We start from the raw sequence: 11,034 nt of genomic DNA, 5'->3' as shown, positions 1-11,034 counted from the left end.
ACATGCTGCATCTTTCATTAAAACCATATTCGAAGCCTCACTAGGTGGACCAATTCCTGCTCTGTTTTCTGCACTGACACGGAATTCGTAGCTGTTTCCTTCCTGAAGTCCTGTGACTTTGCATCTGAGGTCGGACACTGGTGTCTTGGTTGCTCTCACCCATCGCAAGCCTTTCTTTTCTCTCCTTTCCACATGATATCCTGTGATCTCACTACCACCGTCATCAGCTGGTCTTTTCCAACTGACAGTGGCGGAGTTTTTAGTGACATTTGATACCTCTGGTTTTTCAGGAGGGCCAGGGGGACCTGAAAAGGAAGCAAATGTATGAGAAACCCTGTTTCCTAAACTCTGCCATCAGTATTAACAGATCAATTCCCTCACATGCTGTACGTACCAAATCTGTCCACCATTTTGACAGGTTCAGACTCTACAGGTTCTCCTTTGCCATACTGGTTTACAGCCGAGACCCGGAAGAGGTACTCATTTCCTTGGATAAGTTTGGTTGCCACATGCCTGCAAGACTGAAGATCTTCAGCAACCACTGTCCACAAGAGTCGGCTGGTTTCCCTCTTTTCAAGCACATAGGACTTAATTGGCGAGCCGCCATCTTCCAAGGGAGGTGTCCATGTCAGTGTTGCTTTTTCAGAAGAAACATTACTGATTTCAATGGGACCTGGGGGACCAGGTACATCGAGAACGGTTACCTTCACGTGTTCCTCCTTCGTGCCAAAAGGATTGGTAGCAGTGATGGTGTATTCACCAGCATCTTTCCTAGTGGCATACTTGACTGCAAGCATGGAAGATGTTGGGGTGGAAGTGATCTTAACGACATCTGACAGTCTAATATCTTTTCCTGCCTTGGACCAGTTTGACTTTGGAAGAGGTTTGCCAAGAATGCTAATGGCACTCAAAACAATGGTCTCTCCGGCTTTCACGGTTAGCCCATCTTTTATTGTAGGATCAAGGACAATGGTTGGTGCCTCTGCAAAGGAAAAAAAAAATTAAATTTTAATCAGAAGAGTAAGGAGGCTTAAGTTGATGTTTTATGTGCACAAAAAGTAAAATAGACCTACCATATTCGTCCTTGCAAATAATGGTTCCTGTACTTTCTGATGGAGCACTGATAGCACCTGCTGTATTCTTTGCTCTAATTCTAAATTCATATTTTCCACCTTCCACAAGGTCAGTCACAGTAAAGGCACAATCAGGGACATTAACATGGTTAGCTTTCATCCAAGATTTGGAGGGTAGGTCCCGCTTCTCCACTATGTATCCAGTCAACTTATGACCACCATCGTATTTGGGCTCAGTCCAAATGAGAGTCACCGAGTTCCTTGTTACACTGATAACCTCAGGCTTGCCAGGAGGATCTAAAACATGGGGGAGAAGAGAGTCAAATACCACTGCTTTTTTTTTTTTTCAGGCAGAAAATGCACCTGGGTTTTCCTTCATATAATGACTTACCAATGGGATCAAGAGCCACGACTGGCTCTGATGGCAGGCTTGGCTTGCCTACTCCTGCTAAGTTGATTGCCATTACTCGGAATTCATATTCCAGACCTTCAGTTAATCCTGTCACTCTGAACTCTTTCATCCTAATAGGAGTCTTGCTAGCTCTCTTCCACAAAAGGCTGTTTCTTTCCTTGAACTCGATATGATACCCTACAAGAGACCCAATGAAGTGTCAATTCAGATAGAACTTCCAAATGTTGCCTGTTTTTGCTCAAATAACTTATATATGGATATGTGAGATAATCTTTCTTGCTAACATCTACTTTTTTTTTTTTTACTATTTTTTAAATTTAATTTCTTTATTGTTTAAAGTATTACAGATGTCTCATAACATCTATACTTTTATTACCTAGGCATAATGTCATTTTTTTTCCTCCGAGAATATGTATATTTATTTATTATACCTTTAGTTGAAAAATTTTAACTTACAAAAATTGATATTATCACTAAGAAAGATTTTCTTTATAAATTATTATATTAGAAGGGTTTCAAAAAATTAAGCATTAGCTGAATGAATTTGTTTAATTAATACTTAACATACTGAATGCTGATGTACTGAAAGGGAAATACGCATGGTCAGACAGTGCCATGTAAAAAAGGAGCACACATTCAACGTGTTTTCAGGGAGGAAGGTTTGGAGGGAATATTAATGTGAAAGCTGTAGGATAAGAGTGAAATAAATACCTGTAATTGGAGAGCCACCAGTTTTCCTGGGGTCTGTCCACGTTAGAGATACCGAATCGTGTCTGACATCCACAATATTGGGAGGTGGGGGAGCATCAGGCACATCTGGAAAATATATGGTAATGGAAGATCAATAATAAGAAACTTCCACAAAACCACATTTTGCTTTATATTTTCTGATATTGAGACACTCACCGAAAGGATGTTTAGCAACAATTGGGTCTGACTTCAGGCCCTCACCCACACCGTATTTGTTCTCGGCACTGACCCTGAAGGTGTACTCCATGCCCTCATGAAGCCTGGTTACTCTAAAGGTGGTTTTCTGGACAGCCGAGGCACATGTCACCCACTTGTTGTTTACAGAATCTCTCTTCTCCAGGATATAGTTGGTGATTTCAGAACCTCCGTCATCTTTTGGAGGGCCCCACTTTAAGGTTATGGCTTCTGCTGTGACCTCATCAAATTTGATTGGCCCAGTGGGGATGCCAGGTTTGCCAACAACTTTGATAGAGATAGTTCCTTCCTTTGTGCCAGCGGCATTTTTCAGTGTAATCGTGTATTTTCCAGCATCAGATTTCTGGCAATCACGTACTACAAGGGTTGTGTTCACTGCAGATGACTCCACGCTGACTCTTGTGTCAGTTGCTAGAGGATCTTCCCCTTTCTTCCAGGACACCGATGGAACTGGCTTGCCTTTTATGGGGATCTTAAGGCGGAAGTTGCTGTTTTCCTTGGCCAAGTAGCACAAATCAGGTAAATCCTTTAAGTCAAGGTCGGGAGCCACTGGGAAAGAGCAGAGATACATTTTTATTTTTTAAGAGCAGTAATTAACTTTTTATATTGCTACAGTTTGTAAAGAACTTATATAGAAGTCAGTGAGTAAGGCTCAAGAGTGTATTTCTGCTGACAATAAAGAGAAAATGAAGGTGCAGGGCAAAAGGCTTACCAACGTCATCCTTTGCCACGACAATGATTTCGCTTGGCGTTCCTTCTCCCTTTTCATTCTCAGCACTCACCCTGAAGGTATATTCCTTCCCTTCAATCAAATCTTTGGCAAAGTACTGTAAGTTTAATGCTTTCATAACTCGTTGCCACTTATTTTCTTCAGTTAGGAAATCAACTACATATCCGGTAATTCTACTTCCACCATCGCTGCGAGGCTTTTTCCAGCCAATGGTACAAGATGACTTATTTACAGATCTCACTTTCAGATCCACAACTGGTCCAGGGGTTTCTAAAGCAAAGGAGAAAAGGTAAGTCTAAGCCCCAGGTAACCAAGGTAAGATGCCACTCAGAATTACAGGGCAGCATCTCATTTGCTCACCGGAAGCTTTGACGGCATCACGTGTTTCACCAGGATCACCAATGCCGTACTCATTTTCAGCAAACACCCTGAAGAAGTAGGACTTTCCCTCCTCCAATTTAGATACCCTGAAGCTTGTTTTGGGGCACTCAGTTGCCACTGTAGACCAGGATTTCCTCTCCGCATCACGTTTTTCTACCACATAGTTTATGATGGGGCTTCCACCATCAATAATGGGAGGATCCCAAGTAATATAAGCAGAATCTTTGGATATTTCCTTAACAGTCACATTGATAGGTGGCCCGGGAGTATCTGGTAAATGGTAAGGAAGAAATAAATATGTAAAAGAGGTATAGAATTGCATTTTTAACACTTATGATTTTGTTTTAAATCAACTTACCCAGCACTTTCACCACAATGGTATATTCCTTTTTACCACAGCTGTTCTCCAGAGTCAAGATATATTTTCCTGCATCATATTTGTTCACATTTTCACAGCGCAAGAAAGTGTCAAAGTCAGTTGACTTTATGTCCAGTCCAATCCTTTCTTTTAGATTGGCACCTGGTTTAGACCAAGTTATCTTTGGAGGTGGGCGTCCTTTTACTGGTACATATAGTCTCAATGTAACTCCAGCACGTAATATAATTGTCTTCCTCAAATCAGCATCCAGTTCTCCCTCTGGTGGAACTGTTTAATTTTGGAGTGGAGAAAGTTAAATAATTTAATGGGTCAAACAGTATTTCCAAAGATTGGACTTAACCACTCCTAAAATATGTTTCTTTTGTAGAACTGATTTCTTGTTCTTAAAAAAAAAAATCCTTAATATAATCCTCAAAACTTTTGTCAACAATTTCAATACCCAAAGCAATTGTTGATCTTACTATTTTCCAATATCCTGTAGGCCAAACCCAGTTTTCCTTGGAGGATCTTCTCATACACCTTCCTTACTCTCACACTCTGCATGTTAAGTAAATGATTGGTTGTTGGCTCTCTTCTGCTCTTATTTTTCTTTTCTATATTCAGTGAAAGCACTCTGTTATAGACTCTGACTCTCTTTATTTCATTGTGGGAATAAAAGTACATAGGGGATGAGAGAGAAGTAATTCAAAATAAATGAAGACTTGGTTATGGACCAGAGTGAATAGAAAAGTTAAGATAAGATAGCCTTCTAATGCATATTTATGGAAAAGGGTGGGTTAGAAGAAAAAATAAAAACCTGTAAGAATAAAAACCTGCTCAGTGCTTAGTTAAAAAAAAAATCTCCTTATTCTCAGAATAAAATTCCTATATTCCAGGCTCTTTTGAAGACATGTCATTCCCATGTAAGTATGAAAAGCTTTTCAAATCACTTTGCATTCCCTTTGGCCTGTTATACAATACCACAAATTACCAACCCAGCTCTCCAAAAATGTATTCCTAGAATTACAAACACCAAAGCCTATAAACAAATAAATGTACAAAAGGGAGTTCTACACCACTCCCCTACTCCCTTACAGTATGACTGAAGACAAAGCTCGATGTATTCTTTCTAGTAGTACTTACTTAGGATGTCCTTTGGACAGTGGTTGTCTGGCACATCACTGGGGTCACTGTATCCAACCTTATTAACGGCATACACACGGAACTGATACTCTATGTTTTCCATCAGGCCGGTTACCTCAAAGCGGGTTTTCTGCAGCTTATCTGGTAAATTGCACCTCACCCAGTTATCAGAGTCAGCTCGTTTTACTTCAACAAGGTAACCAATGATAGGGCTTCCACCGTCATAGGCTGGCTTGCCCCACGAAAGACTCACAGAGCTACGGGTTGTATCATACACTTTAGGGAACGCTGGTGGGCCAGGAGGATCTGAGGATAAATTAAAAAAAAAAAAATTGTTTTTTCATTAAAACCTCACTCCTGGTTGTTTAACGTTGATTGCAACACAGGATAAGAGACTCTTTCATGAAAACTTACACAGAGGGTCCTGAGCATAAACAGCTTTGGATGCATCACTGGGCTTGCCTGGGCCAGCCTTGTTTATGGCTGTAACTCGAAACTCGTATTCGGTGCCTTCTTGGAGACCTGTTGCTTTGATAGTTCTTTCTATAACAGGTTTCCTGTTGACCTTAGTCCAGTTAACTGCCTGGGTTTCCCGCTTTTCAACCAAATAGCCAGTGATGGGTGAGCCACCATCATCTGCTGGTGCTTTCCAGCTTACTGTCATGTGATCTTTGGTTATGTTGCTAATGACAGGAGGATCACAGCGTCCTGGTGGGTCTGCAGGGAGTGATGGAAATGTTAATATCCCATCTAAAAGGTAATACTTCAAAAGTAAAATGAGAAGCCACAGGAAAATGTCCCTACCATAAGGGTTTTTAGCAATGGCTGGTTCAGTTAGGATTGGATCGCCCACTCCATATTTGTTTTCAGCACAAATTCGGAACTGGTACTCGTGGCCCTCTATCAGTTTCTCCACGCTGCAGCTGGTGATGGGCACGGTGGCAGAGACCTGGGCCCAGTTGGGTCTGCTTGTTTCACGTTTGTCAACAATATAGTTGGTGATTTCTGAGCCTCCATCTTCAAGAGGAGGTTCCCAAGAAAGCATTGCACGGTCTGAATACATTTTGTTGATTTTAACAGATGCTGGAGGACCTGGTTTATCTGAAAGAACAAGGGAGAAAAGTGAAGTCTTTCACGATCACACGTGAAATGGGGAATGAGTCGAATGGAGGTCTGGAAATCTGGGCTGCAGTCTTGATATTGTCACTAACCTCCCATATGACTTTGGAAGTCACTTAATTTTTCAAAACCAAAATTTCCTCACATGTGAAATTAGGTAACTGAAATATGTAATCTCTAATGCTCTTTTCAGCCCTAAAATGCTGCTGTTCTGTGATGAGAATAATTCTATGACTACAAAATATACATCAAGATATGCACCTTCTCTCATTATTATTTTGTAAATTCTGGTGCATCACATTAGCCAAAACAAAATGAGATTCTAGTTAAGTGCTTTAGTTACCTAACACTTTAAGCTTAATGGTGGCTGATTTGGAACCACTTGGATTTTCTGCAGTAATGGTGTAGTCTCCTGAGTCCTTCCGGTTCACGCTGAACAGCTCCAAGGTGCACAGGTTCCGCTTCCTGGCCATTTTGATGCCTTCTGCTGGTTTTAGCAGTGTGTCATCCTTCTTCCAAGAGACTGTTGGTATTGGTTTCCCAAAAACAGTAGCATCTAGGCAGACATTAGTTCCAGCTTTGACAGTAAGCAAAGATTTCATAGACAAACCCAGTTCTATCCTGGGAGGAACTGGAAAAAAAAAGAAAAAAGGAATAGGATTTAATACGTGCAAAACTATATTATATGTCATAACAAAAGCGGGAAATTCATATACTCTGTGTCTTTCAAGATAGAATTTTTAGAAGTAATATATTAAGAAGTGCAGGTTTAAGGTAGAAATTCTATTATGCTGAAAATATAAAGAAAAAAATAAAGGTCACTTACAATGCCAACATCCTAAAATTTTCATTATTTTAGGGGGGTCATATTTCTGTGAAAGTGTATGGTTGGAAGGATATGGTCCTTTAGGTTAATTGCTATTTTTAGTTTAACAAGTGATTAATATTCTCCATAATATAATTTTCATGTCTGTATACAAAGTACTTATCACTTTTATTCTTTTCTCCACAGATGTAGATTTTCTTTTTTATTAAGAGAAATATACATTATGAGTGCTGTCCTCCTTCGCCTCTGATACTCAACACAATCTTACCATTTTCTGCGAGGATTGTCACTGGATCAGAAGGTTCAGAAGGCTGGCTGATGTTGACTGCTGTCTTGGCGATTGCTCTGAATTGATACTGAGCATTTTCTTCTAAGCCCGTAGCTGTGTACTCTTCCTGGGGAATCTGGTGTGGTGTAGTATTGCACCGTACCCACTTATCACCAGGAAGTTTGCAAGCTTCTACGAAATAGCCAATAATTTTGCTGCCTCCATCATGTTTTGGACGAGCCCAGATGAGGGACACAGTACTCTTGGAAACATCGATAACTTCAGGCTTTCCTGGAGGATCTAAAACCAAAAGAGGTATTCTCAGCATTTTTCTTAATGGCCAAAGTTTTTAAGTGCCATATTTCATATTATCCCCCCAAAACCCACTCCTGAATGAAAATAGTAGTCTTCAGAGATTCCAAGATTTAGATGTGTCCCTGTAATACTTAGAAAAACAAAACAAAACAAAACAAAAAAACCACTCACCAACTGGCATTCTTGCAGTTACATATTCTGTTGGTTTGCTGGGTGGGCTGGATCCAGCTTTGTTCAGGGCATAGATTCTGAATGAATACTCAAGACCTTCTATAAGGCCAACACAGGGGTATTCAGTTGACCGGACAGGAGTATCATTAGCTTTCACCCATAGCAAACTGTTTCTTTCTTTGCGTTCAATCAGGTAACCAGTGATGGGGCTCCCTCCATCACTGTCTGGCCTGTCCCAGGCCACAAATATGCAGTCTTTGTTGACTTTCGTGATTCGTGCATTCTTCGGTTCACTGGGAACACCTGGAGATGAAAACAAGGGACGTGTCAATTTCTCCCTTAAGTAGCAGACTAGAAAGAAAAGATAATTTTTTTCTTCCTGAAAGAAACGCACCAAATGGGAACTTAGCCAACATCTTTGGAGACGTGAGAGGCTCTGAAATGCCAAATCGATTTTCAGCACGGACCCGGAAGACATACTCCTGGCCTGGGATCAGTTTTCCAATTCTGCAGGAAGTTTTTGTCACTGAAGCTAGCGCTGTCACCCAATCACCTCGGCTTACATCACACTTCTCCACTATGTAATTGGTGATGTTACTGCCTCCATCCTCCAGCGGGATGTGCCACGACAGGGAGCAAGCATCGGCGTCTATGTCAGAAATGTCAAACGGAGGCTGAGGGGGCCCAGGAGCATCTGCGTGAACCAAGAGGAAAGAAACATAGAACAGGAATTTGATAGGGAAAATAGTTTTGGTCTTCATAGTTAGATGCCCGTTTGGCTAACGCTAACTTACCCATGACGATAACTTTGATTTTCTGAGTGTCTATCCCAGAGCTGTTCTCTGCAGTGAGGCTGTAATAACCACTGTCTTTCCTAGTAACATCTTTTATGATCAGAATCGAAGAAGTATCTGTTTTATGCACGGCCAGGTGGCTGGATGTGACGACTTCATCTTCTCCTTTTTTCCATTTACAGGTTGGATGAGGCTTCCCGTACACATGGGCTTCAATTCGAACTTTCTTCCCCGCTTTAATAGTAATTTGCTCTGGCATAAGGATCTTTGGTGGCACTAAAAGGAAAATAAAAATATGTTAATTTTGTGGGGAGGTTAGTTTCCTCTGGTGGGGAATTATACTAGTGTGTTTCAAATTGTGGGTTTCAACTCATGAGTGGGTTCAACTTAATGTTGGCATGACAGCTAATATTTTTCTTAAAAGAATGACATAATTGAACAGAAAATATGAGCCCAGCATGCAGAAGAAATATAGGTGTTGCTTCAAGAAACTTCTTTTATGTGTGTGTGTATACCATGTTACATATACATTTATACATTTATATGTACTGTGTCATGTGTTATAGTTTGTTTACAATGTGTATGGGCTCAAATGCTTCAAAACCACTGTTTTCTACTATCTATAAAGTATTTCTGGAACTATATTCCTCAGGGAGAGATGTCTACATGTGAAAAGAAAATTCTAATAACTTTTATCGCAGGATAAAGTTGAGACGATGACTACTTACACAGCTGTTCTTTGGCTTCATACACTCCTTCGGCTTCTCTTGGCAAACTGACTCCAACAGAATTTCTGGCCACTACTCTAAATTTGTACTTCTTTCCTTCCTTGAGACCAGTGACGACAAGGCTGAGATCTTTAACCACTGAGTATTCTGTCCAGCGATCTGCAGGCTGCTCTTCCTCTCTGTAACTTATGATATAGCCATCGATTTTAGCTCCTCCGTCCCGCAGGGGAGGTAACCAGGCTAATGTAGCGCTGTTCTTGGTCATTTCAGTAACTTCTAGTTTCCTTGGTGGATCTGGCTCACCTAGAAGAAAATCGTGAGTTAGAAACTGTCCAGGTAACCTCATCAAATCCATTTGTTTATATACTTAAGTGTCAAGTATGACATTTGCTTCAAAGTACATGGAAACTGTAGGGTATGTTGAAAATAAATAGTACAAGGTGAGTTAAGGAGAGAGTTTGACATTTATTTGTACTGTATAGGTTTCTACGAATTAAAATTCTTTCAGTAGTAGATAAAAATGTTTCAGTATCTTGACTTTGCTAATGTAGGGGACTGGAGTTAAAGAGAGGAAGAAAGAATATTGCTTACTTAGGGGATCTGATGCAAGTACTGGTTTGGGGGCATCTGTAGGAACACCGGGGCCATACTCATTGACAGCAGTTACTCTGAAGAAATATTCATTTCCAGGGACAAGATTGGTGACTTGGAAGCTCAGTTTCTTAACTTCAGGGGTAACTGTTGACCACGTCTTTCTCTCTGCATCACGTTTCTCCACAATATAATGTGTCACCTGGCTCCCACCATCGTTCTCAGGAGGGGCCCAGGAAATGTGACATGATGTTTTAGTGACGTCCGAGACTTTCAGATCAGACACAGGTCCAGGAGTATCTGTAAAGAACCACAACATCAGATGTACATGCCTCCTCAGCCTCTTCACTGACATGCATTTTTGAAGAGGAAACTTGTTAGTAACCCACCTAATACTCTAACGTTCACGAACACGGCCTTTTCTCCTGCTGGATTCACAAGTGTCAAGGAATATTTTCCTGAGTCATCACGAGTAGAATTGGGGATGACAAGGAAGGCCATTGTATCGACAAGGTCAACTTGTCCTTTTCTGACCACGTTATCAATACCCACTTTTCTCCAAGTGACTTTAGGGGCTGGTCGTCCTCTCACTATGGCAAATAGGCGAATCGGGCATCCTGCTCTCACGGTGACCAGTTTCCTCATGCTGGCATCCAAATCAATCTCCGGAGGTTCTGCAAATGACATGAAAGCCATTAGCGGACTTCACAGAATGTGGGGAAATCATGTGAAAAGTGAGGATGAATGAGGTGATAATAGAGGACCTCACCTAAGATTTCTTTAGGTTTAATGGCATCCTTTAGTTCTGCAGGGCGCCCAATGCCAACCTGGTTTTGGGCACACACCCTGAACTCGTATTCCTGGTTTTCGTCTAAGCTGGTAGCAGTGAACTCCATGCGGATGAGTTGAGCTGCAGCATTGCATCTTTTCCATCCTTCATCGGGTGATGCATCTTCTTTCTTTGGTCTCATTTCCACAACATAGCCAATTATTGGCGCGCCACCATCATACACTGGTTTTCCCCATCCGAGAGTTATGGAATTTTTGGTCGTATCAACAACTTTGAGATTGGTTGGTGGACCAGGTGGTTCTGAAAATAAATTACGTAAGAATAAATTTATGCATGGTTAACTACTACTAGGATACTTTAATCCATAATTTTATATAGTCTATTCTTAAA

General features: G+C 40.9%; 1 protein-coding gene across 1 annotated transcript in view; it reads right to left on the bottom strand.

Moving 5' to 3' along the window:
* Positions 1-11,034, bottom strand: part of TTN (titin) — a 276,330-nt gene that overhangs the window by 51,199 nt on the left and 214,097 nt on the right. The window contains exons 261-281 of the mRNA XM_045575224.1: positions 10,624-10,944; positions 10,244-10,528; positions 9,855-10,154; positions 9,264-9,566; positions 8,536-8,811; positions 8,136-8,435; positions 7,742-8,044; positions 7,256-7,555; positions 6,505-6,792; positions 5,847-6,143; positions 5,457-5,759; positions 5,043-5,348; positions 3,900-4,187; positions 3,521-3,811; positions 3,143-3,430; positions 2,392-2,979; positions 2,197-2,301; positions 1,465-1,662; positions 1,074-1,370; positions 395-982; positions 3-305 (exon numbers count right to left, since the gene is read on the bottom strand). Of these exons, the coding sequence (XP_045431180.1) occupies positions 3-305; positions 395-982; positions 1,074-1,370; positions 1,465-1,662; positions 2,197-2,301; positions 2,392-2,979; positions 3,143-3,430; positions 3,521-3,811; positions 3,900-4,187; positions 5,043-5,348; positions 5,457-5,759; positions 5,847-6,143; positions 6,505-6,792; positions 7,256-7,555; positions 7,742-8,044; positions 8,136-8,435; positions 8,536-8,811; positions 9,264-9,566; positions 9,855-10,154; positions 10,244-10,528; positions 10,624-10,944 (6,528 nt within the window). The remainder of the gene's footprint in view (positions 1-2; positions 306-394; positions 983-1,073; positions 1,371-1,464; positions 1,663-2,196; positions 2,302-2,391; positions 2,980-3,142; positions 3,431-3,520; positions 3,812-3,899; positions 4,188-5,042; positions 5,349-5,456; positions 5,760-5,846; positions 6,144-6,504; positions 6,793-7,255; positions 7,556-7,741; positions 8,045-8,135; positions 8,436-8,535; positions 8,812-9,263; positions 9,567-9,854; positions 10,155-10,243; positions 10,529-10,623; positions 10,945-11,034) is intronic.

This window comes from Pipistrellus kuhlii, unplaced genomic scaffold, assembly GCF_014108245.1.
Source record: "Pipistrellus kuhlii isolate mPipKuh1 unplaced genomic scaffold, mPipKuh1.p scaffold_m20_p_7, whole genome shotgun sequence".
NCBI lineage: Eukaryota > Metazoa > Chordata > Mammalia > Chiroptera > Vespertilionidae > Pipistrellus > Pipistrellus kuhlii.
Note: the sequence above shows the minus strand (reverse complement) of the source record. Positions and strands in the feature narration are given on the sequence as shown.